The sequence below is a fragment of the Phycodurus eques genome, chromosome 13 (genome assembly GCF_024500275.1).
Source record: "Phycodurus eques isolate BA_2022a chromosome 13, UOR_Pequ_1.1, whole genome shotgun sequence".
Lineage (NCBI taxonomy): Eukaryota > Metazoa > Chordata > Actinopteri > Syngnathiformes > Syngnathidae > Phycodurus > Phycodurus eques.
Window position 1 is genome coordinate 7,666,671 of NC_084537.1, and position 27,378 is coordinate 7,694,048.

A 27,378-nucleotide genomic window follows, 5' to 3' on the forward strand; every position below is an offset into this window, starting at 1 on the left:
GGGGGTGCTGGAGAGCGCTCCCGTTGGGGACTCCATCATTCTCACGTGGGCAATGACAGTGAGACCTGGAAGGGCATGATTGGGCAGAACGGCGCCCCCGATCAGAACCCAAGCGGTTTTCTGTTATTGGACTTCTGTGCTCATCACGGGTTGTCCATAACGTTGTCCATTCATCAAGCCGTGACCTCCGACTCTCACTGGAGCAGTTCGCAGCAGTGTGAAACGGCTGGGATGAGAATCAGCACCTCTAAATCTGAGACCATGGTCCTCAGTCGGAAAAAAGGGTGGAGTGCCCTCTCCAGGTCGGGGATGAGATCCTCCCCCAAGTGGAGGAGTTCAAGTATCTTGGGGTCTTGTTCACGAGTGAGGGAAGAATGGAACAGGAGATCGACAGGCGGATCGGTGCAGCGTCTGCAGTGATGAAGACTTTGTATCGATCCGTTGTGGTAAAGAAGGAGCTAAGCCGAAAGGCGAAGCTCTCGATTTACCGGTTGCTCTACGTTTCTACCCTCACCTATGGTCACAAGCTGTGGGTCGTGACCGAAAGAACAAGATCCCGGATACAAGCGGCCGAAATGAGTTTCCTCCGCAGGGTGTCCGGGCTCTCCCTTAGAGAGAGGGTGAGAAGCCCGGTCATCCGGGAGGATCTCAGAGTAGAGCCGCTGCTCCTCCACATCGAGAGGAGCTAGATGAGGTGGCTGGGGCATCTGATTCGGATGCCTCCCGGACGCCTCCCTGGTGAGGTGTTCCGGGCTGACCCGGGACACGCTGGTGAGACTACATCCTTCGGCTGGCCTGGGAACACCTCGGGATCTTCCCCCGGAAGAGCTGAATGAAGTGGCTGGGAAGAGGGAAGTCATCCCTGCTAAAGCAGAAGAGGGAAGTCATCCCTGCTAAAGCTACTGCCCCCGCGACTCGACCTCGGATAAGCAGTTTAAAATATACGAGAGTTTTTGTATAACCGAATATAGAAGATCTTTTGTCTGACTTGATTTTGGGACAGATTCTGTTTATGTAATTTTTTGATGGAACAGGTCTGGAGTTAATAACGCCTTGGGTGTGATCAGTGACAATAACAATGAATTTATGATTTAACAAGGGTGCTAATTACTTTTCTCATACAGGGCCAGGTAACTTTCAATATTTATTTTTTCCCTAATAAATGAAATCACTATTTAAAAACAGCATTTTAGGTTCACTTGGGTTATATTTGTCTTTATACATTTGTTTGATGATCTTAAACATTAAAGTGGGGAAACTATGCAAAATATATAAGAATTTGAGAAGGGGGCCAATACTTTTTCAACTCCACTCTTTATTCATCCCATCAGGAAGCTTAGTACCCCAACACAAGATTGCCCAAAAGTGCTCATTGTACAGCTTTGCCATTGATGTAGCCCACCAGGAAGCTTGGCAATCTTAACAAGGGTACTTTGTCTAGCTCTACCCTTTAGGTACTCTAACACAAGGTGCCAAAAAGTGCTTTGTCTATCTTCACCATTGAGCTTGGTGCCAAAAAGAGCACTGTGTCTTTTGCCCTGTCGGTATTCTGACACAAGGGTACCAAAACGTGCACTTTGTGTATCTCAGCCCTGTGCCTCACCACTGTGCTTGATGCCAAAAAGTGCACTCTGTCTAGTGCAACCCTTTAGCTACAACATCAGGAAGCTTTGTACTCTGACAGAAGGGTGCCATGAAATTAGTACATGAAAAACATCAACAGAGCAAACTGTCATTAAAAAAAGTCAAAGGCCAAACTTGGTGTTTTTGTAGTACTCCCTCCTGGCGACCGATCATCAATATGTCAGCTCTGTTTTCATGCAAATTGCTCGTCGTTTGACACGTTGAATGTAAACAACAGAAAATCAACTGTGGATGACAGAAAGTGTTATTAAGTGGTGTTCGCTCATGCTTGACAAATGAGCGAGAGGACAGGATGGGGACCGCTCGGTTCACTGTTTCCACAGCAACAAGTGTAGACCACATAGAAAGGTGGTGCTAGATATCTGTCTTTACAAGAATAAAATCACCTGAAGGCTGCTTTGGACCGTCAAAGTAAAAGTCCTCACATCTTAAGATGCAGACTACTGCTCGCTGTCTTCACACTCCTTCAGCGCCAAAGACCTTTTTTTTTTTTTTTTCTTTTTTTTTTTCCTCCCCTTTTTCACACTTACGACTGCAAGTAGCCCCCCCCCCCCCCCCCCCCCCAAAAAAAAGGCTCTGTAGCAGGCATGAAAAGCCTGGATGCCAGATAAGGCCACCAAGACATTTATATATTTCCAAGAGGAGAAGCTCAAAAAATGGAGGCAGAGTTCTTTTTCCCCTCAAGACTGGAATTTTTTTTAGCAAAGACAGAGCCACAAAAAAGTTAAAAATTATAAAGTGAGTTTTTATTCTGTCGCTTCTTGGATTCAAAAGATGAGAAGCAAAGCAGCGTTAAATTGACTTTTTCTGTATGTTTCCGCTTTCTTCATATTTGACTAAGCCCGCCCCCTTTCCTCTGATTGGTTACCGCCGTGTAGAAGACCCACTTGTGAGAACACGCGTGTTTGTTATGTTGACAGCTCTTGCTCGGGAGCCGAAAGGGAAGACTTGAGATCTTCGCTCATGCTGTAGATAAGCTTGAAATTCGAATGACCTGATTTCAACCCTCTCAGCAGCAACGCTTCTGGAACTCGGGAATGTGTGGACGATTTTAATTCATATTTCACATGTTTAATGTACTGAGGCACCATAGAGACAATATTACATCCCAAATACTAGAAAAAGTTGGTTTGGGAAAATATGTCCCTTTTAAATGGAGTGAATCGTATTACATCCTAATTGGAGTAAATCGCATCATAATTGATCACATTGCAATTAATTGCATAGTAATTGGAGTTAATCGGCTCTTAATCGGTGTGAATCACGTCCAATTTTAAGTAAATCGTATTGTAATTAGGATTGAATTGTATCGTAATTGGAGTGTATGACATCTTGATTGAAGTAAATTGAGTGAATCGTATCACATCCTAATGACAGTAAATCACATCGCAATTTGAGGGAATGGCGTTGAAATTGGAGCCACTGGTTTTATAATTAGAAAAAATTGTATCGTAATCCAGTGTATGTGCAATTTACTTCCGCATTCGGCAACACGGGTAAAAGCACTTCCTCATCGCTGGGGTGAATGGGGAAGTCATCAAACAAAACAATCATCCCACCTTGGTCACGTGATGTTCCACATACAGTATAGCAGATTGTAGTGAATTGTATCATATCTTGGAATGAATCATATCGCATTGTAATTGGAGTAAATTGCTTCACAATTCGAGAAAATAACATCGTTAATTGGAATCTATCGCATCATATTTGGAATAATAAATCGTAAATTGAGCGAATCACATTGAAATTGGAGTGAGTCATTTTGAGTGGAGTGAATTGTATCGTATTTGGCGTGAATAGTATCTTAATTGGAGTAAATTAGTGATGCACCGAATGAAAATTCCTCACCAAAACCGAAAAACCCAAGGCTGAAAGCCAAAACTCCTGAAGAAATTAAGAATCACTCAATCAAACATTATTTGTAATCGCTTTTCATACAAAAATGCAACTCAAAGCGCTTTACATTAATTAAACTGTTAAACTAAATCAAACACAAAAATTATTAATTATAAAACTTTGCCAATTATGAGTAAAATTGCATTTATGGCTATGACTGCAGAGCTGCCAATCGATAGAAATTAGATTCATTTCTAGAACAATTTGTCTGAATTTCCATATTTTTTAAATTGTGTCAAGAACGTTACTGTGGGACAATTATTATATTGTGTAATTTGATGGAAAGTCTGCACATTGTTCAATTTCACAACATAATCACTACTCTATAATTGTAATCGATAATGAATTATGGTTTCAACATTTATTTTAAAGTAATTATTGCATCAACCTCTGAATGGTGGATGCATTTGCAGCCAAATGTCTTCTCTTGCATGCTCTTTTTGTATTTCCTGAATCCACTGGTGCTGCTGAAATTATGCAAATTTCCCCTTAGTGGGACTAATAAAAGGTTATATTATAAAGTTGTATTATATTGATGAACTTTAAGACTATAGGTTCATTTTCTCAAGTGATGTGGCAGCAGTGACATGCCAATTATTTTCCGGTTTCTGGTCTCTGTGTTCATGTAGCTGTCTAGCGTTGTAGTCTATTGGAGTATTTTCCTCGATTAGCAGTACTAATTTGCCTGCTATTTTGCTCTTCAAAGTTGGCTAATCTCCACTATAACGCTGCTCCAACCAGACCAAAGTGGCGCATTTACTGTACCACCCGATCACCTATTTTGGTGTTTTGCATCATGGTATAGCTTAGCGGTTAGAATGATGCTCAGCCTCTCTTTTGTCTTATCCTCTGTCCTTCGTTATTACGATACTTGTCTAATAGTGTAGCTTATTCGTGGAGGCGATGAAAGTGAGTTAGGCTGAGTTGACAACGGGCGCAAAGCGCACGTTCGCCTCTGCATTGTATTTAGCCACGTTAGCTGTAGCTCGTAGGTAGCTGGGGCAGAGCTATATAGCATGCAACAAGCATTCCACCCCCTAACAGCGGAAAGCGGCGAGGTCGGGCAACAATAGGGGCGCTCTGTTTGGGCTAGTAGCCACTAGCACGATAACAGAAAAGCCACGCGGTTTCCATAATTCATCTCGACATGCAAATTTGAATTATTACAGTAAAAAAAGATGTTCATCTTTGTCATTGTGTGTTTCTGTTAGTCGTATTTTGTTGAATGTATGTGTTATTTAACGTTTATGCTTATTTCACATTTACGGTTGATTTAAGGCACTATGTCATTATCAAACAGTGAGTGTAGGGTGCGTGTAATAAAATGACCTCCCAGTCAATAAATGACCTCCCATTCAAATCAATAGGATAGTCCGCAAAGCTCTACATGGGATTGCTTGTTAATAGTAAAGGATTCTTTACTCTGATGTGTACACATTCGCGCGCCGGCCATCAATGATAAAAATTTGACGTTATGCATGAAACATTTTATTTTGGTGAAAAATGTTTTTAGGTTAACTGCTATTTTCGGCCCAAATTACTGTGCATCACTAGAGTAAATCATATCACATGATGCATTGAATGGGGGGGGAATTGTATAGTAGCATTTAATAAATCATATTGAATTTGTTTTGTGTGTATTTTTTAAAACATTTTTATATTTTCTTCATGGTTCTTAAAATTGATAGTTTGGACATTCACAAGCACTAATGCGTTCAACAGAATAACACGTGAAAACGTCAAAGTGTAAAATATTTCATACTTGATGGCATGAAAAAGGTGATTTTGGGAGGGCCAATTGGTGTGCGTGATCATACTGTTTCTTTACAGCGCCATCTAGTGGTCTGGCATGTATGTTACAATATTTTCACTCAGTCGCAAGTCTGTGTGGCATCAGTTTCACTACATGAAACCTTTTTACTTGGTCGTGGTTCTGCCTTTGATTCCACATCTCGGCTTACATTGTCTTTTAAAATCAATAGAATAATGAGAAATGTATGGCTGCTGCTTCTTCAAAATACTAACAAAAGCAACACCTGAGACGTGATGAATAATATCTTTAGAGAAAGAATAGCTGACATTTCACTGGAAGAAGAGGAGGTGTTGGGGCAGGGGGTGACGGGATGCTCTGAATAGAGATGTAAAAAGGTGTGAGTGACATCTCCTCATTGTGTTTCTTCTCTTTGCATAATTAGGAAGCAGCTTGTTGAATAGATTTAGTAGCGGGTTTTAACCGAGCAGTACACTTTACCTGAAGTATGAAATACAGCAGTGCTGTGACTTAGGAGTTTACTTTGCTCCCTGACCACGCTTATAACTCAAAACAGTATCTCAAATCATCTTTTCTCATTGTAGTGAATGGAGATGTCATTAATTGGTGTTAATTGTACTTCTTAAAAACACGCTAATAACATAATTGAATAGAATGTAATAAATGAAACGATTTGTGTGTCCTGATTTAATGCTTCAGTTCAATGGGTCTCCTGATGTGTGCTCATTGGCCACCAGGGGGGCAGTATAATCCATACTACACAGATTTGATTAAACAGAAAGACAGTCAAAACTAAGCTCCAATAACATTTGTTTTTCACAGAGGATAAAGAATATATGACTCTGAGCATTTTTATATGTTCTACATGTGTTGTTACTGTTTATGCTCAAATATAATATATACAGTTTATGTTCAAATATAATATATAATTACCGCAACAATGCTAGCCTTCTGCTTTTTTAGCCTGTCAATGGCGTTATGCATTGTGTGTTAGCATGAAGCTAGCCAGTAAACTTGAATTTACTTCACCCACCAGGAGTGGCAATTAACAATTTGAAGCTTTTTTTTTTTTTTTTTTTTTTTTTTTTTTTTTTTTTTGTAAAGAAGAATTGTTCACTTTTGTTCACACAAAAAATCGGCCAAGCAACAGCTCGTATCAAAAAAAAACCCACTGTATTCAACTTTACTTTGAACACATTATGAAGTATTTATCTTTCTAGACTGTGTTGAGTGCACCAGAAACGACATATGATGTTTAAAACATTAACTTGCACACTGCTTTAAATGCAAAATGTACTTTCACACTACGAGATGTTCCATTCCTAATGCAGAAGCTGGAGTGAATTTGAGAAGTAGCAAGGAGAATTGGATGGAAGTTGAAACTTAAACCAAAGTGCGTTTAACAGCCTAGCTTCTTTACTGATTTCCGTGGGTCCAGTCTTGCAGAACACGTATGCCGCATTTCATGTAAATGGGCTGCACTGGTGGCTGATGCTCATTTTCAAGTACCTGGCACCTTTGTGTTCATCTGTGATATTTCAGCAGAACCAGGCCATGCTGCTGACACATTACATTTATGTTATCAAACAAAAACAGAGCACACGTGTTGGAGGATCAAAGGGAGTTCTTTAAATACGTTAATGCGGAGTGAGGGCACTCAAGGTGAGAGATTGTTAGCACTTGTGGTTCAGTTCAAGGTGGACAATCTGAACTCCATTCTCTACAATTATGAAACAATTCACTACAATTACGATGTGATACATTACCAACCACTCAGGTTACAATGTCATACGAGTCACTTCGGTTATAATATGAATTACTCCAATTATGATATAATTTGCTCAGATTTCAACATGATTTACTCCAGTTAAGATATGATTCACTGCAATTATGATACGATTCACTCCATTTATGTGGTAAAATTCTGTTTCGCTAAGCCGCAATATGTTTCACTCCGATTCAGGGTTATAATAGTTTGGGATTTTCCATTAGTTACCTTTTCTTTCGTTTTGACTTTTCATTTTCAAATTCAGTTAGTTTTAATTAGTTTTTCGAGCAGGTTTTATTTTTTATTTTTTAAAAAATGCTTCATTTTAGTTTAGGTTTTATTCGTTTGAGTATTTAAATTTTTTTGACAAGTGTGAGGGGGGGGAAATGATCAAGTATTGGGGAATAAAAACTCAACAAAAAATACCTTTTTTGATTTTTTAAAAATGTATTAACTTACTAACAGATGAACAACCATCCACAAATCAAATACAGGTACTGTATAGCAGTCCACAGAATTTGAAGTGCACAGTAATACTGCTTCTAAGGTTAGATCAGATTGCATCACAATGTGCAGTAAAACCATTCATGAGACAGATGCTGTAGTATGGCCCTTTAAAAAAAGTGTTTAACTTACAAGTGTTTAATTTACAAAAAAAAAAAATCAAGTTCTTTTTTGCGTTTTCTTTCCCTTGTTGCTAAATTGCAAACTTCTAGTGGACTTTCTAGACAGCTAGATAGAACATAAGCTTGATTTTACCTACCGTATTTCCAGTGAAAGTGCATCCAGTCTGTTTTTAGTTGAGTACATGATTATCGTGAGAAAGCTTTTCAGGTTTTCCTGCTGTTGCTGAGGTATTCCTTTTGAAAATGTCTTGTTTTTGCAGTAGTTCAATCAGCTGCTGTGTCAGCAAGAAAAACTCCTTTTCTGTTTTCACATCTGCCTTTCGTGGCGGGAAACAGCAGCATTTTGTGACTGTTGTCTGTTTCTCTGAGTTTTCCTCAAAAGACAAATAACCGACGTGCAGGTTCCGTGAAGGCGCTAGTTAATCGGTAGCCGCCTTAGCCATTTCCGTTTGCAACACGTTGCAACAAAAACAGCTTGGACGTGAAAGTTAGCTTTGCGGCAAAACTTGCGCTTGGTCTGACGCGCCGTCAATATGACGGTGCTGCCCGATGACGTCATTCCAAGGCAACACTACACAACGCTAAGTGAACTACAATTCCCAAAGGACTGTTCAACCTTCTTTCCGTATCCGTTCCGTATCCATGTATTTATCCGTAATAAATACATATAAAGTCAATGCCTAAAGCTCATGTATGAAATTAATCGACAAAGATGAAAACTAAGGACATTTCCGCTACAAATATAGTTATTTTTAGTGAACATAATGTCATTTTATTTATTTATTTACTTACTTACAATTTCTTTCATTTTACGAAAATGTTTTGTTAAATTTTTGTTGCAGGTATTTCACTAAATTTTCATTTACTATAAGAACCTTGCGCCCATTACGGTACAATTCACTCAGATTATAATGTTTTACTTCGATTAGAATTTGATATACTCTGATTACAATACAATTTAATCTGATTAGAACACAATTCACTCAGATTAGGATATGAGGAACTCCAGTTAGAATACAATTGACTCCAATTCCGGTGGTACAATACAATTGACATGGGTTGCAACGCAATATGATTCCTTCACTGTAATTAAGATAAGATTCACTCCGATTATGTTGCGATTTACTTAGATGAGATCATTTACGTTACGATTCACTCAAATTATGATTTGATAGGTTTCACTCCAAATGCATTGTAATGATTCAGTCTAATTACGATAAAATGATTCAATCCTATTATGATTTGATGTGATTCATCTCAATTATGATAGTTAACTGTGATACAATTTTCTCCAATCCCAATAAGACTCCTGTTATAATATGAGTCTGTCTCTGTAATTTCGATGCAATACAATGTTCTTAAATTTCAATAAATTATGATACGATTCACTCCAGTTATGACCCAATGCGATGCACTCGGGTTTCGACTCAATACGACTCGCTCTACTGAAGATATGATTACCTCCAAATATGATCAAATGTTGTTCAATCTTGTGATGTGATAAAATACTATGCAATACAGATTCCCTCATCAATGTAGGATTTTTCAATTTTACATAATTTTAGCGACTAGTGATTTAAAAAAAAAAAAAAAAAAAAAGAGAGAAAAATAACCACTGTAACAACAAACGTGAGCTTGATGCATGAGGCTTCAGGGTCCTAAAACTCCACTAACACCCAGACACACACACACACATACATTATGAAAGTGGAGATTAACCACAGAGTCTTGCACTGTGTGTATCAGTTAGGGGTTTTAAGGCCGGCTTTTCGGCGGGAGAGCGCACCGGCTTATTTTCTTTTCCGGCCCCAGTCGGCGGGGAAGTTTTTATCTTCATTTGCGGCGGTGGCGCAGCTTGAATTAATCACGCTGTTGTGACACCGGAACGCCGCTGTGCCTGATGACAAACTCTCTAAGCTGATTAGCCCGTCGCATCGCTTTGCCTTTACCCGGCGTCCCCAATATGTTATTTGCTTTAAAAAGTCACCCTCTTCTATTTTTTGTTTTTTATTTCTTTTTTTCTTGGCGTTCTTGTTTTGCAGTCTGGTCTGCATCAGCGACCAGTCTTTTCAAAGCTTTGGAGTGGATTGCATCATAAATTGAGTGAATTGTATCAAAATTGGAGTGAATCAAAATGTCATCTTGTATCGTGATTACACGAAATCATATGGTAATTGGAAAGAATTGTACAAAAAGGAATTCCAAGGAAGTAGGGACATTGTTTAAAATGTAAATAAAAACAGAATACAATGATTTCCAAATCCTTCTCAATCTGTACAATGACAACATATTTAATGTTCAAACTGATAAACTTTGTTTTTTTGCAAATATTAACTCAGTTTGCATTGTATTACTGAAATAAGCAGGGATGTCTCTGAAAAAGATGTTGCTTGGTATGTACCTTTCAGCATTAATGGTACCTTCACAGAGCAAGTTACCCATGCCACTAACTGCCCCCCCCCCCCCCCCCCAAAACCAATACCATCACAGATGCTGGCTTTTGCCCTCTGCGCGGGTCCTTTTCCTCGTTTGCTCGGAGGACACAACGTCCATGATTTCCAAAAACAATTTGAAGCGTAGACTCGTCAGACCACAACACACTTTCCACTTAACCTTTAATTTAACTTTTATTTATCCAGGTAAAGCAATTGATCTGTTTTAATTGGATAAAATTGTATTTTATCGTGGTTAGAGTGTATCGTACTTAAATTTGAGTGACTCGCATCTTGTTGTAATGTGGGTGACTTGTATCTTATTGTAATTGGATCACATCGTGTCCCGTCATAAACTGGAATGAATCGTATCGCATCGAAATTGTAGTAAATCAGATTCTAATGTGGATTGAATTATATAATATCGTAATTGGACTTAATCATATCTATCCTAATTGGAGTGAGTCCTATCGTAATTGGTGTGAATCACTTCATATTGTAGTTGGAGTGATTCATAATAACTCGTAAGATCATTGCATTACTTTGCCTTCACACGGTGACCCCAATATGTGCCTTAAAAAGTCACCCTCTTTCTATGTCTTTTTCCTTGTCTTTCTTTTGGAGTTATTCTTGTGTAATCTTGCGGTACAGTCCAGTAGCCTCGGGCAGGCCTGTCCGCATCACCAACCAGTCTTGTCCAAGCTTTAGTCGCAGTCCTTTGTTTCACACTGGGAGAATTCTTCTAGTAAGGAATCACGTCATCTTGCTCGCCTGTCACAATGCCTCTGTGAGTGTTTGTGGTCTACAACAATCAAATGATTGTGCAAATATGCAACGTTACTGTGGAGATTAAGCATCCACCAGTTTACCTGTCCAATGTCTTTTTTTTTTTTTTTTTTTTTTTTTTGTCTTCTGAGTTCATCAAAGCATAGCAGCAAACAGCATATCATCAGCAATTTTTGTCCATTTATACTGTATCAAAGTGAGCCTGTTAACGCTAAACTTGTCGTCCTTTCCAGGCAACTACCAGCTTTCGCCGACTGTCAACATGCCGCAGGACGACATGGTCATCATCGAGGATGACGGGCCGCCGCTCCTCCCTCCTCACCTGTCTGACCAATCGTCGTCCAGCTCCCACGACGACGTCGGTGGAAGTGGAGGTGGAGGCGGCAACGTCTTCAGCACTGACGTGACGCCGTCCTGGGCACGAGAGATCCCTGCTCCCAAGGACAGGTGGGAAAGAAAGATGTACGGCCCGCTCCAAAGCATTCACATTATCATGAGTCCTGGAATAGTTATTGCATTCATTAGTTTTTTCCTCCTAAAATTGCTTAATTAAAATGTATGTATTCTCATTTGTTTATTTATTTATTATTGAGGTTAATTGATTTGTTGTAAATTGCATAAAACAGAAATATTAGAAAATAATATTTTTTTTTCATCTTTAACTAATTGGTTCATTAAGTATTATTTTATTATTATATGATAAAAATAGCTTTATTATTATATTCTTAAAATAAATAATTTCACATCAGATACAAAATATTGGGAAAATGTATTTATTCTAAATAAGACTTAATTGTTTGAAATTGATTATTGTATTTCAATTAACTATTTTACATAAACAAATATATATATATATATATATATGTAATAACTAATATAGTTTTTAAATATTATGGTATTAAATTAGTTTAATTATAAATTAAATTTTAAATTATTATATTAAATTATATTTTAAAATGAGCATTAACTAAGAATTTAAATTAAGTAAAAATGAGTTAATTAGCATTCATTCTTGTACTTAGATTAACAATTTGCATAATTTTAATTTTTTTTAAATTGGTGAATTATAATTGAATTTAAAGTGACATTTATTAAAGTTTTTTTATTTATAAAATGAAAAATTTTACATATTTCACATTCACATTTTATCATCATTATTTTTGACCTCCTCTACCAATGAGGTGGCCAAATGTGACCCTTGCTCAAAGGTTTGCGCAGCACTGGTGATCAACATTTATTTTGTTTGCTGCTTAGCTCGCAGACTCTGGACGAGAGCCAGGCCGCCGACGCCGCCTTCCGGCGGGAAGGTTTCGGCCGCCAGAGCATGTCAGAGAAGCGCACCAAACAGTTTGGAGATGCCTCCCAGCTGGAGATCATCAAGACGCGCAAATCCAAGAGCATGGATCTAGGTAGCTACTCGTCGCACTTGAACACTCTAATGCATAGCCTACTTGTAGAAGCAGGGCTGGGCGATAAATTGATTTTTAGCTTACATTAACAACATGGCTGCGGATACAAAGGAGCTAGGTTAGAAAAGCAGTCAGTGTTGACAACTTAGCCATTTGGTCGCTATATTTAGCACCTTTCAAGCAAGCAAGTTTTTAAGTGACTCCCAAACCCTTGAACGGTAATTTACTTTTAATATGAGTAATGCCAATTGCCTTTTGCATTTTCTTTAAGTCAAGGGGAAAAAAGTAAAAAGATTTGTTGTGCTAATTTCGAGGCCATATTGCCCAGCCCTACCGAAAAGTGTTAGCGTTGTCTGAAGAGTGCTGTAAGGTGTCCAGGGCTCATTCCAAATGGTGAAACATCAAAGTCAAGCTGACTTTTTTTCCCAATCATTTTTAACACCTCACACGTCATCTTCTTCAAACGTCCTCTTTGGTCCAAAAACTTGTTTGCTCAAATGTTTTTTTTCCTTGAAACGCCTCCTCCCAAACTGCTCGTCTTGCCCCACTCATCAGCATCATCATCATCAATAAAAACAATAACAACTCCATCCGTCCTCATGCCTCCATTCCTCCTTCTTTCTACTCACCCGCTTCTCTGGCATGGTGTCCCGTCCTTCACGTTTGCTGACATTTGTGATGTTTGCTGTTGCGGGATGTTGCATGAGGAATGTCAAGAGCACTAACTGAAGCCTTGAATCTTTTGCCCCCGCCCGCCCCCTCTCCCTCCCCGTCTTCCACTTCCTTTAACAGTAGCTGACGAGATTAACCTCATCCGTCATCCTGACATCAGCACAGGTAAGGCTAGTGGATAGCATGATCGCTACATGCCAGAGTAGCCTCTAAGACCTTCAGAACTCCTGAAAGAAAACATGAATTTTGACACTCCAAATATCAGCTGTTATTCTAAAAGATCCACAGTGCATTGCTTCCTCTGAGCATGTTTATCTGTGTTTGATTGCTTTCCCCTTGAACTGAGCAGTTGACAAAGGATAATGAGAGGAGCTAATGATTCGCAGTGTTTTCCTTAAGTCAAAATCAACAAGTTAAATGCAAACGTAAGCAAGCAGCAAATCATGCACTTTCTTGAGTACTACGTGACAACTTCATTTGTGAGACAGTAAGATCCTAATTACGATGATCCATGCATCGACCAGTCTGTTTTTTGTTTTTGTTTTTTTTTAATAACAGTTTTTACATCTTTCTGAATTCAGTGAGAAACAGCAGCACACAACATGTCATGCACTTTCTTGAATAACGAAGGTTATTTCCAAGAAAGTTACATCAAAGAACAACTGTTAACATTGACCAGTCCGGTGTTTTGTTTTTACATCTTCCTGAGTTAAGCGAGTTAAAGCAACAAGCAGCATATCACGCACTGTATTGACTAAGTAATTATATTTCCATGGTGACGTCAAAATAAGATTAGCAATGTCGACCAGGCCAAAGTGTTGTTGTGTTTGTTTTTTGTTTTTTTTTTGTCTTCCTGTCTTGACTAGAGGGTTAATTTCATGAGGACAGGATCAAATTAAGACAATCTACACGTCAAACTGTCCAGTGGTATTTTTTTGTCTGAATGAGTTCAGTTAGGCATAACAGTAAGCAGAAAAATAATGAAATCATAAAACAAAATAATTCCATTTCCATAATGACAACAAAGACTATCAATGTCGACCAGTCCACTGTTGTTTTTTTTTTGTTTTTTTTTTTTTAATTCCTGAGTTAATTGTGAAACGGCAACAAGGAGCATCTCATGCATTGTCTTGACTAAACAATCTTAGTTACATTAAATTTACATCAAAGCGCAACTACAGTGGAACCTCTGATTACAAATTTAATTTGTTCCGTGACCCTGTTCTCAAACTGAAACGGCAAGCCAAAGTTATGTTTCCTGTTGAAATAAATGAAAATGCAATTAATCTGTTTCAGCCACAGAATGTTATAGTTTCCTTATTTTGTGTCATTAAACATAAATACTGTCCCATGTAGCAAGAGGTGAAAACACAATTTCTGATCATGAGAACGGGGGGTTTGCAAGCAAATCAATGCGCATTGTCTTAGCCTTTTCGGGTACAGTAATATTTACGTTCACTGTGGTTCCTGCTAGCCCTAAATGGCCACCACCTCACACGATGCAGTGCAACTTTTGTGTTGCATAGGGGCAAAAAACGGACACCTGAAGCATGGAATGAATGATGTTCATGCGCTGTGAGGGGAAAAAAAATGTTCTGAGCCTTCCTCGGCCATGGTTCCACAGTATTTACGCAGCGATCAGTCCAAGGTTTTGTAATTTTTTTTCTCCCTGAGTTCAATTAGAAATAGCAGCAAGCAACATCTCTTGCACTTGACTAAAGACATTTGACATTATCAAAGTACAACTATCCACTCCCCAACCAGGCAGACGTTTTTTTTTCGTCTTTGTAAGTTCAGTGAGGGATTGCAGCATGTTATGCATTGTGCAATAAATTGTGATCCACGTCTCTCCACAATGATCAACTGATATAGTCTGAACATTCATCAGTTAACATTGTAGCAGAGAAAGAACCTTATTGCCCCCCCCCCCCGTGCTTGTTGAGCAGACACAATAGCTCATGTTCTGTTTTGAGGTCACTGTTAAAGACAACAGATTTTTATCTTCTCTCTTTCTCTCTCTCTTTCCCTCCCCCCCCTCCCCCCCTACACCTGCCCCTCCCTCTCCCTCAGCAGATGAGCTTGGCATGGCTAATTACGGTGTGCATGTGCTCTATCCTCGTTTCAGGCAGCGTTTTGACAGCGAGTCATCCGTCATTGTCTAGTCCAGACTCTCTTCGGTGACCTAACAGTAGTGGAATCGTTCGCTAATTATCGTTGTTCAAATTAGCACTCCACAACGGGAGTCATGATAATATCCGCAAGTGAAAAGTAAAAACGATGTAAGATGTAAAATATACGTCATCTGACAAAATCTTTGCAGCATTATTTTGCACACAAAGCAGTCTGTGTCACTTGATTTTGAATATCTGCCGATACAGTCCCGAACCGATACCTTGGCAATGCGTTAAGAAAATGAAAAGAGCGCATTCAAGTTGATTCAATATGTTATATGTGCATCCAACATCTGCAGTCGCCAAAAACAGGTCAAATCACTTCCTTCCGGCACAGGTGAATAACGGAACTCTACCGCAGGAGGTCTTGAAGAAGCACCCATAGGAGCTTTAAACGTCTACTTAAATGTCTACGTCTTTTGTTTTACACATGATATCGTCAAGAGTGACCAAAGATGGCAATATCCCATGTGTATGCTTTGTTTGTATTGATATATATTACCATATCATATTTGTATAAATACAGGATATACATGTACAGTGGAACCTCGATAAAACGGACCCCAATATAACGTATTGCGGACAAAAGTCTGTTAGTTCCAGAATTGTGTTTTTTACTGGCGCTGTGGCGCAATGCAGGCAGAGAATGGGACTGACGTATTTCTGGGTCACAGATATACAATATGACTAGATCCAATTACAAAAAATATGTCTCCCCTACCTACGTGGGGGCCATGTTGAATGTTTGGCATTCATGTGGCGGCCATGTCATGATGGTTATATCTATTGTGGCATAGAGCGCAGTGGAGAGAGAGAGAGAGCGGCATGGTGGCAGTGTTAACTCTGAGGAATACAAAATAGAAGTCTCTGGAGTCTGAAACATGCTATTTTTGGTACAGTAAAAAAAGAATTGTCAGGCCGTTCGCCTTTATCAACGGATTTGGAATTAGGAAGCAGGAAAATTAGGAATTCCTCACACCTCATAAAAGCGACTCACCTATGATGAGTACTGTACGTCAATATCATCATGACCAAGCCACACCAGCGTGGTAAGTTTGGATGAAATGTGAAACTTTTTTTTTTTTTTTTTTGCAATAGCTTTGCACTGTACTGGACGTTTTAGGCCACGAAAAAACCTATAAAACAATTTTGGCCTAAAAAAAAGTGCTTCAATCTAATGGACAACTTACTATATCGGTTACTTTGCGCACCACTTGCCAGCCCGACAGCAATTAGCATAACTTCCAGACGTCCGACCTAACGGTGTTCGGGTCATCAGCAAGACAGTTGCTGGCCGCACATCACGGGCAGAGGAGGAGGAGGGAAAAATTCATCCAAGGGGACCGGTGAACGTCGCGTGGCTGTGGCCTCTTATGGTGCACCCTTCAGCGGCCAAAGCAGCGCAATTAACGGCTTGCTGAATTTCAATGCATGCAAAGGAGGGAAATTGTCAGTACAATGAGTGTGCACTGAGAGGGTGCTTGTATTTGACAGCTGAAAGTCCCAGTTAGGTGGGGGTTCAGTGCATTCAGCAACACGCCCACAGCGTCTGCGAGCTGAAAGAATGATTATTGTGACAAAGCTTTTCAAGTTTTCCCGCTGTTGTTGAAGTAGTGCTGTAAAGATGTCCTGTTGTTGCAGTACTTCAATCACTTGCTGTGTCAGCGAGACAAACTCTTTGCCTGTTTTCACCTCTGCCTTTCGTGGCAAGTGACAGCGGCATTATGAGACTCTAGGCTGTTGTCCGTTTCTCTGAGTTTCCCCCAAAAGATGAATAAACGACGTGCAGGTTATGTGAAGGCGCTAACTAATCAGTAGCCGTTTTAGCCGTTGCCATTAGCAATGCGTAGCAACAAAACCAGCTTGAACATTCACGGCAAAATGTACGCTTGGTCTAGCGAGCCGTCAATATGACGCCGCTGCCCGATGACGTCGCTTCTATGCGACGTACAGTAGGTAAACTACAATTCCCAATGGACTGTTCGACCTTCCTTCCGTATACATTCTGTATTTATCTGAAATAAATGCCTTAAAATCAAAGCCTAAAGTTCCATGTATAAAATTGATAATGATGAAAATTGCTATTTTCACTATAATTATAGTTTTAGTTCGATTTGCGAGAGTAAAATGTTGTTTGTTAGTTTTTTTTTTTAAACTTTTGTTTTTCTTTCCGTTTACAAAAATGTTTTTCAATTTTAGTTTTTATTTCGTTCATTTTTGTTTACTATGCTTTGGGGGGACTGTTTTATTTGAAGGTATCCCCAACATGATACATTTTTGATGGCTATAAGTCAGCAGTGGATCAAATCAAGTAAGAACAAATAAAATATTTTATTCTTGATTTTAGAAATTTAAAAAATGTAAAAAAAATCTCATCATTTTCAGCCGATGCCGATCAGTTGAAAATCACACGATCAGCTTCTTACAAAATACCCTGAGGATTAACAATTAGAGACATTTTCACAGCATATTTCTTGCCGTGGTGAAATTGGCTTCTTTTAAGCGGCAGATCTGTCTCATGCACCGTACACTGCTGGGCCAATGGCGAGCCCGGCTTTCGTTAGCTTGACTACCAGTGGGCTGATGATGTTTGGCAGTTAACAGATCTATAGCAGATTTCATTGCATTGGTGAATGCAGCATTTCATAACCAAGCCACCGAATGACACTTGTCAGTTACGGTAGCAGTGTGTCTCACGACATGGCCGAAGACACCCCCTACCCCCATGTCATCAATTTTGTCATATGTTATAATAACGCTATTATGAAAGCTAATGCTAATCTGTGCGATCACTGCTCTGCAATGAAACTGCTTCAGTTGTCGCGTCAAAGTGGTTCTTTGGCTCTGGAATTTGGTACAGCCTAGCTGCCAAAGTCAATGCTGGAAAAACCTGGTACGAGGGCAGTTAAAGATTGGCTCGGTTGTTTAATTTCACACTTGATCGCTGTGCAGGCACTCCAGACACAACTATTTGTATAGAAACATTAAAAACAAAGTCAATTTTCCATCAAATTTCCCCTTTCAAATCCGTTACAGCTACAGTGTAGCCAATAAAAGGTCTTGTGTGTATTTATTGAAACCAGCTGAGAGTTTCCCCTACCGCGTAAAACCCAAACTTGTTTTATGAAATTTTAGATCTCCTCTGGGGTGAATTTAAAATAATCACATGCTCGTAAATAATGCACGCTCTGTTTGACGGAGACCAAACAAGACGTGCCGCCTCGCATGGAAGACCTTCAGCTGGCTTCTTGTCCGTCATGCGTATCAAAGTATAAAGTACCTCAAAGATGAAGCTCAATGTTAGACAGAAACAGACTAGAATCCGGGGCTGGTTTGCCTTTGTAAAAAGTAGTCGACGTAGTCGTAGTATTTCTTGTTCTTGAATAAGTAGTGAAAGTAGGAGCGGATGTAGAAGCACAGAAGTAGTAGTAACAGTAGAGGCTTATGCTCATAGAAGTAGTGGTAGAACTTGTACAAGTAATAATAGTATTTATGTATTAGTACAAATTATATCAATAGTGTTAGTAGTATTTGTAAAAGTAGCAGTAGTAATATTTTCAGTTGTAGAAGTACTGGAAGTAGAAGTAGTAACTATGTAGTAGTAGAAAGTATTAATAGTGGTAGAATTTGTAAAATATTTATTGTAGTATGAGTAAAGGTAGGCGGCACAGTGGCCGACTGGTTAGACCGTCTGCCTCACAGTTCTGAGGACCGGGGTTCAATCCCCGGCCCCGCCTGTGTGGAATTTGCATGTTCTCCCCGTGCCTGCGTGGGTTTTCTCCGGGCACTCCGGTTTCCTCCCACATCCCAAAAACATGCATGGTAGGTGAATTGACAACTCTATATTGCCCGTAGGTGTGAATGTGAGTGCGAATGGTTGTTTGTTTGTATGTGCCCTGCGATTGGCTGGCAACCAGTATTTATTAGTATAAATAGTGGTATTAGTAGTTGTAGTAGTCGTTACCCTTGAAGAAATAGTGGAAGTAGTAGTAGTACTAGTAGAAGTTATGCTTGTAAATACAGTGGTAGAACTTGTATCAGTAGTAAATGCATTTGTAGAAATAGTAACAGTAGTAGAAGTTGTAATAGTACTCGTAGTAGTAATTGTTGAAGAAGTAGTAGGCCTAAAGGTAGTTGTAGAAGTTATGCTCGTAGTTAGTTATTGTAGTGGTATTAGTAAAAAATAGGAATAGTACCAGTAGTAGCAGTTGTAATAGTAGTATCGGTAAAAATAGTGGTGGTAGTTGTTTTTGAAAAAGTAGTAGTATTAGTAGTAGAAGTTGTGCTTGTAGATGTATTAGTAAAGGTAGTAGTAGTGGGACACAAGGGAATGGAGCGTACAGTGGGTCTTGAGGGCAAAAGCTGTGCTAAGTTAGTATTGTCATGAATAGATGTGCTCAGGGCGGCACGGTGTGCGACTGGTTAGAGCGTCAGCCTCACAGTTCTGAGGACCCGGGTTCAATCCCCGGCCCCGCCTGTGTGGAGTTTGCATGTTTTCCCCGTGCCCGCGTGGGTTTTCTCCCACATCCCAAAAACATGCATTAATTGGAGACTCTAAATTGCCCGTAGGCATGACTGTGAGTGCGAATGGTTGTTTGTTTCTATGTGCCCTGCGATTGGCTGGCAACCAGTTCAGGGTGTACCCCGCCTCCTGCCCGATGACAGCTGGTATAGGCTCCATCACGAGAAAATCGATGGATAGATGTGCTCAGTAGACCTCAATGAACTGAATACCAATGATTTTTCGTACGTTTTGCAGACACGCCATTAAAAACGTGATGGTAGCTTCACCCCCATACAGGTTTGACGTGACAGTTGTTTAAAACCAGCGCTTAGCTGTGGTTCTACATAATCAATAAGGGATCATTAAATGATTATTTTATGTTGTGGACCTGCTTGACCTACACACAACCAAGGCGTCCAGTGATTATTGAACGCTCAAGTCCTTAACTACTTCACAAATTACTCGAAAGTTTAGTCTGAAATAATCATACTATGCCGATAATAACTAAACGTGTTAATTGTCTCCAATGAACCATTTCATGGCGGTAACTAAAGTACAATTTCTGTGTTGTCGTCAAGCGTGTAAGGTGGATTGAAAAGCGATTAAAAATGTTTTTTTTTTTTAAACACCTTCAAAATAAGACAGACAAGCAATTAAATCCATTAAATGTAATTGCTTAACAGCTCTTGACTCTTTCAATCACCGCGCTGGAATGCATTCAAGTCACCTGTCAGGATTTAGAACAAACACTGGCTTCATTTTAGACAAGCACACAATCGGCTTGTCTGGGGGAAAAATAATCTAATACATTTGTAAAGAAGTTTAGACTGTAGTTTTAGTTCCATGTTTTACTCACAGCTATTGTTTACTTACTACGCACAAAAGAGAAATGGAAAAATTGTAGCAGAGAAAAAAGTAAATGAAAAACACTCTTTTATATAGAGCACTTTAACAACTGTAACACTGTGCTGTACATAAGCTCAAGCATGAAACAATCTACAACAAAGTAACTAATAATAACAATACTCACAAAATAAATAAAATTTCTCATTAAAATTGGCTACCGTATTCTTTTAAGACAGACTTCTCCTAAAATATAAATAAATAAAGCAACAATTCTAATGCATTGAGAGGAAGCATTTTATTAAATGCGTCTTCCTGTGTTTGTTCCAATCAGGTTCGTCCACGAGGGACGTGGGTCCGTCATTGGGCCTGAAGAAGTCCAGCTCTCTGGAGAGTCTACAGACGGCCGTGGCCGAGGCGACGCTAAACGGGGACCTTCCTTTTCACCGTCCTCGTCCTCGCATCATCCGGGGCCGTGGCTGCAACGAGAGCTTCCGTGCCGCCATTGACAAGTCTTACGATCGGCCGGCTGCCGCGGAAGACTACGACGAGGGCATGGAGACACGTAAGACGTCCGCCATGAAATCATCGGTCTCTATGCTGTCAATCACACGTTCGATGCCCTTCACAGAGGGGAGCGGGCAAGATGCCGTTGCCCAGCGAGGACCTCGCTTACCACGTAACTTGTGCCTGAAACTTTGCATTGGGGGTGATAGCATCTTGACGAACAACTGGCCGCTAACCGTTTGTGTTGTGCTTGTTGAGTTGCTGAGTCGGTGACTAACCACGGGTCAGTGTGGAGGAGGCGAGTTGGAAAGAACACCTTTACCTCTGAGCCTCATTAGGATCAACGTGCAAGTGTTTCCCAACTTTTATTGAACACTTCTTAGTTACTTTATAACCTTAAGTTACAACGAGGTGACTTCGTAGGTTATGTTTTTACCTAATTTACAACTTGGTTCAAGTAACTTCCTGGTACAAGTAACTTCTAGGCTACTTCCAAATCTGGTTACCTCCTGCTAAAAGTTAGTTCCTGCTACAATTTACTTTGATCACTTTCCAACAGGGCTTGACATTAAGCAGGTGAATTTCAGCAGTGTTTGGTAACACCGCCAATTCCACTAGCCACTTTGGTGGGTTGAATTTTACAGTACAGTGGTGTGAAAAAGTGTTTGTCCCCTTCCTGATTTATATTTTTGCACGTTTGTCACACTTAAATGTTTCTCATCATCAAACTAATTTAAATATTAGTCAAAGACAACACAGGTAAACACATAATTCAGTTTTTAAATGGAGCTTTTTATTATTTAGGGAGGGAAAAAAATCGAAACCTACATGGCCCTGTGTGGAAAAAGTGATTACCCCCTAAACCTAATAACTGGTTGGGCCACCCTTAGCAGCAACAACTGCAATCAAGCATTTGTGATAACGTGCAATGAGTCTCTTATAGCGCTGTGAAGGAATTTTGGCCCACTCATCTTTGCAGAATTGTATTAATGAAGCCACATTGGAGGGGATTCGAGCATGAACAGTCTTTTTAAGGTCAGGCCACAGCATCTCGATAGGATTTACGTCAGGACTTTGACGAGGCCACTCCAAAGTCTTCATTTTGTTTTTCTTCATCCATTCAGAGGTGGACTTGCTGGTGTGTTCTGGATCATTGTCCTGCTGCAGAACCCACGTTCGAGGGTTGAGGTCACGAACAGATGGCCGGACATTCTCCTTCAGGAGTTTTCGGTAGACGGCAACATTCATGGTTCCATTTATCACAGCAAGTCTTCCAGGTCCTGAAGCAGCAAAACAGCCCCAGACCATCACACTTACCACTGCCATGTTTGACTGTTGGTATGATGCTTTTTTTTCTGAAATGCTGTGCTACATTTACGCCAGGTGTAATAGGACACGCACCTTCCAAAAAGTTCAGCTTTTGTCTCATCAGACCATAGAGTATTTTCCAAAATGTCTTGGGGATCATCAAGTTTTCTTCTGGCAAAATTGAGACGAGCCTGAATGTTCTTTTTCCTCAGTAGTGGTTTTCGTCTTGGAACTCTGCCATTCAGTCCATTTTTTTGCCCAGTCTCTTTCTTGTGCTGGAGTCATGAACACTGACTGACCTTAACTGTGGAAAGTGGCACCTGCAGTTCTTTGTTTTTGTGGAGTCTTTTGTGACCTCTTGGATGAGTTGTCGCTGCGCTCTTGGGGTAATTTTGGTCGGCCGGCCAGTACCGGGACGGTTCACCGCTGTTCTATGTTTCCGCCATTTGTGGATTAATGGCTCTCACTGTGGTTTTCTGGACTCCCAAAGCTTTAGAAATGGCTTTATAACCTTTTCCACACTGGTAGATCTCAATTACTTTTGTTCTCATTTGTTCCTGAATTTCTTTAGATCTTGGCATGCTGTCTAGCTTTTGAGGATCTTTTGCTCTCCGTCACTTCTCAGGCAGGTCCTTTTTAAGTTATTTCTTGATTGATAACAGGTGTGACAGTATTAGGCTTGGGTGTGGCTAAAGAAATTGAACTCGGGTATGATAAACCACAGTTAAGTTTTAACAGACTAGACTAGAGCTAATTAAATGAGGAAAAAGGCACACAAGTAGTTACAAAACAATATTTGATATTAAAACAAAAATAAAAATACGAAGGAAAACATTTATCAACATGAAAATGAACAATTGTCGCTTAATCACATTAGGTAAAGATCAAATTTAAAAATCTCCCTTTCACAACAAAACAGGTCAATAACAGCTGGTAGCTAAGCTAACGACTTATTTAGTGCGCCTTTTTGTAACACAACACAACCACATGGAAGACACCAGTCAGGTTGCCTGTATACCATCAGATATGTTGAGCACTGTAGACCCCAACCTAAAAGGTTCCTGGACCTCTCAAAAGTACTACAGCACTAGCAAGGACTTGTTTTTCACGCAAGAACTCAATGTAGAGCATAGTTCACACACAATTGTTCCTGGGTAAAAACATTAACTTGGCTATCTTGCAGTGGAGGAGGACACCGAGGAGAGTTCTCGCTCAGGTAGAGATTCCGTGTCCACGGTGGCCGAGTTGACGCCACTGTCGCCGGGCGGAGAAAAGACGACGTCGACGACGTTGATCAACGGCAGCTCGAGAGCCAAAGACGACAAGAAGAAGGACAAAGGCGGCAAAGACAAGAAGAAGGGGGATGCGCAGAAAGACAAAGAAAAAGACAAGGAGAAGGGAAAAGTGAAGAAAGGAATGCTCAAAGGACTCGGAGACATGTTCAGGTACAATGGATGCGTTTTGATGCCCAATAGGTTTGACTTGTTCATTTATTCATCACTCTCGTTCTTTATTTATTTATTTATTTTTGTTTTTGCCTTTTGATGTTTTCAGGTTTGGGAAGCACCGCAAAGATGACAGGATGGAACGCAAAGGTTCCAGCAAATGGCGGCCGGAGGAGACTCACGTTTCGGACGAGGAGACGCTGAAAATGAGGATGGAGCAGGAAAGGTGACTTCGATATAATTATAATACATAAAATTGCAATTATTGTGTAAATACTGAAGAGCAATATCCAAAATATATTTTATTTATTTATTTTATTCTGTCCGCTTTTTTGTCCTCTTTCCACATTTCTCAACCGATTTAAACTATTCAAATTTTGAAAGAGTCACAAAATTCAGGATTTGACAAATTTCCACATTACAAGAATTCCCAAAATTCTACATTTTAAACTATAAAATTCCCAAGTTAAGCACTATGTTACATGTCTACCTCCTCTTTCCACATTTCTCAAAGGTCCTGTGTTGTCAAAATCCCAAATTTTCTTCTGTCTTCAGTTTATTTTGGAAGAAATTCATAAGCATTTTGGAACCAGAATTGTGCTGTGTTCGGGCTCATTTTATGGAGAATAACTTCAGGAACGCACACTGCCGTAAATGCGGGCGGCCGCTGCCAAGCCATTCAAATACAGTATATAAAGCATATGTGTTGTGTTTTAGAAGAATACTTTACTATATTTATAATACAACTGTGGAGTGTGGGTTAAATAGCGAAGATTGCAGTCATTGTTGCCAAAATGTGTGTGAGCGATAAACACTGATGTCGAAGTGATTGAATGGGAGCGCAGGGTAGTCCTCTCAAAATATCCAATTTAATTTTCACCCACGTCCCCTCTGTGGGGTTGTGAGTCGCCAACTGTCATTTCTGCTCACGTTCCCTATTAATGTGCGAACAATCCACCGCTTGGTGAAATCTGCTTCACAATGGTAAGACCCCACATCTGAATGCTTGGCCGCCGAGATATTGAGAAGAACCACACGGGGGACTTATTGAATGACCTGCAGAGAGCTGGGACCAAAGTAACAAAGGCTACCATCAGTAACACACTACGCCACCAGGGACTCAAATCCTGCAGTGCCAGACGTATCTCCCTGCTTAAGCCAGTACATGTCCAGGCCCGTCTGAAGTTAGCTCGAGAGCATTTGGATGATCCAGAAGAGGATTGAGAGAATGTCGTATGGTCAGATGAAACCAAAATAGAACTTTTTGGTAAAAACACTCAGTTGCATCCAAAGAGCACCATACCTACTGTGAAGCATGGGGATGGAAACATCATGCTTTGGGGCTGTTTTTCTGCAAAGGGACCAGGACGACTGATCCGTGTAGCGGAAAGAATGAAAGGGGCCATGTATCGGGAGATTTTGAGTGAAAACCCCCTTCGATCAGCAAGGGCATTGAAGATGAAACGTGGCTGGGTCTTTCAGCGTGACAATGATCCCAAACACACCGCCCGGGCAACGAAGGAGTGGCTTCGTAATAAGCATTTCAAGGTCCTGGAGTGGCCTAGCCAGTCTCCAGATCTCAACCCCATAAAAAAATCTTTGGAGGGAGTTGAAAGTCTGTGTTGCCCACCGACAGCCCCAAAACATCACTGCTCTAGAGATCTGCATGGAGGAATGGACCAAAATATCAGCAACAGTGTGTGAAAACCTTGTGAAGACTTAAGGCCTCTTTATACTCCCGCGGTCGCGCGGCCGACAATGCCCGCATTGCATCACGTGACTGACGAATTGCCCCGCGCAGCACCTCTGCGTAGCTTGCCGTGCACACGACAAAAATAGTTGATCGCCGAGATCATCTCTCATGGTTTGTCCGTTTTAGTCACATGCTGTGATGACGTACTCGGCGTGCTCATTGGTTCTACATACTATCTACGCCGCCGCCTTCTCGATCGATTTTTCAGCATAATTAAACGCATCATCTGGTCATCTAGGTCCATTTGTTCGAGCAGACACTGTTCCACGGTCGCCATTCTTGTTGCTTTGTGCCTTGTTACTGAAAGGAAAGTAAAAACGGCCACCGAAAATAGCCAAAAAATCCAGAGGAAACTCCTCCCTGTGGTGTCCTACCCAACACCAGCAGTAGCGACACCCTCGACTTGGAGGTGAACTGCAGTACATTTTCAAAACTGCGCGCGTGGGTTGCGCTCGAGTATAAAGGCGCCGGATAGCCGCAGTGACGTCAGCGCGGTCGCCGTTCGTATAAAGTAGTATAAAGTATAAAGAAGCCTTTACAGAAAACGTTTGACCTCTGTCATTGCCAACAAAGGGTATATAACAAAGTAGTGAGATGAACTTTTGTCATTGACCAAATACTTATTTTCCACCATAATTTGCTAATAAATTCTTTAGAAATCATGTGATTTTTTTATTTGTATTTGTTCTCATTTTGTGTCTCATCGGTGAGGTATACCTATGATGAAAATCACAGGCCTCATCTTTTTAAGTGAGAGAACTTGCACAATTGGTGGGTGACTAAATACTTTTTTGCCCCACTGTAACTGTGTGTGTGGCTGTATGTGTATGTACTACATCCAGTCAGTCCCCTCCAAAAGTATTGGAAGGGCAAGGTCATTTCCTTTGTTTTTTCTTGTACACTGATGACAAAAAATGAATATGAGACAAAAGTTCAGAATTCCAGCTTTTATGGTATTTACATCTAGATGTGTTAAACAAATCAGGACAGAGCACCTTTTGTTTGAAGCCACCCACTTTTCAAGTGAGCAAAAGTATTGGAACAGACATTATCATACTTTTGGAGAGGACTATGTATGTGTGTGGATTGTAAAAGTGAGTTCACGCCTCACATTTTTGTCAATATTTGATATCTTTTCATTTCATTTCCATTTTATCAACACTGTAGATTGGGCAGTAATTTGTAAAAATAACAAACCCACGTGAGGACTGACCAATAGTATTTACATATTTGTGAAAACATATGAAATGGATGGACCAAATTTGGACATGCGAGGAGGATGTGGAAACCGCTGGAAACAAAAATAAGTACAGCCTTCAGTGAAAATGTCCACATTGAGTCAAAAGTGGAAAGCTCTTGTGCGGCCGCAAAGGTGCATTTATGTATATGTTTGTTTGGGTGTAAGTGTGTTTGGTTGTAGTACTATAGTCCTCCATCGGTGACTAATAAATATTTCTGGGGTCCCAGGATCCAGGCCAAGACGCGCGAACTTCGTGAGCGTCAGGCACGAGAACGAGACTACGCCGAGATCCTGGACGTAAGCCGCTCACCGGAGAGGTCCTCCGAGGAGGAGCACCCGTACGTCGGCATCAGCCTGCTCAACAACAGCGGGCACAACAGCCCCCACGGTGACCACCACCACGGCCCACACAGCCCCCGCAATGACCACGACCAATACCCCCGCTTACATCACCACCACGCACACCAGCACTCTGACTCCCTCTACACACAAGTCAGCAAGACGCTACCAGAGAGACCCCCTTCTGCAGACAGGTACGTCTATGCGACACCATTTGGTGTCTATTACGTATACTGACCCGCCAATTTGTGTCTTTTAAATATG

At 40.4% G+C, this 27,378-nt stretch overlaps 1 protein-coding gene across 8 annotated transcripts in view; it reads left to right on the plus strand.

Annotated features, from left to right (window-relative positions):
- LOC133411869 (partitioning defective 3 homolog) overlaps nt 1-27,378 on the plus strand; it is a 239,468-nt gene that overhangs the window by 159,708 nt on the left and 52,382 nt on the right. For 5 of the 8 annotated variants that reach the window (XM_061694629.1, XM_061694635.1, XM_061694630.1 and 2 more), the window contains 7 exons: nt 11,157-11,385; nt 12,178-12,332; nt 13,125-13,169; nt 20,857-21,087; nt 23,521-23,782; nt 23,892-24,008; nt 27,003-27,308. In XM_061694629.1, the coding sequence (XP_061550613.1) occupies nt 11,157-11,385; nt 12,178-12,332; nt 13,125-13,169; nt 20,857-21,087; nt 23,521-23,782; nt 23,892-24,008; nt 27,003-27,308 (1,345 nt within the window). The remainder of the gene's footprint in view (nt 1-11,156; nt 11,386-12,177; nt 12,333-13,124; nt 13,170-20,856; nt 21,088-23,520; nt 23,783-23,891; nt 24,009-27,002; nt 27,309-27,378) is intronic. The other 3 variants (XM_061694631.1, XM_061694632.1, XM_061694633.1) reach the window with 2 other exon arrangements.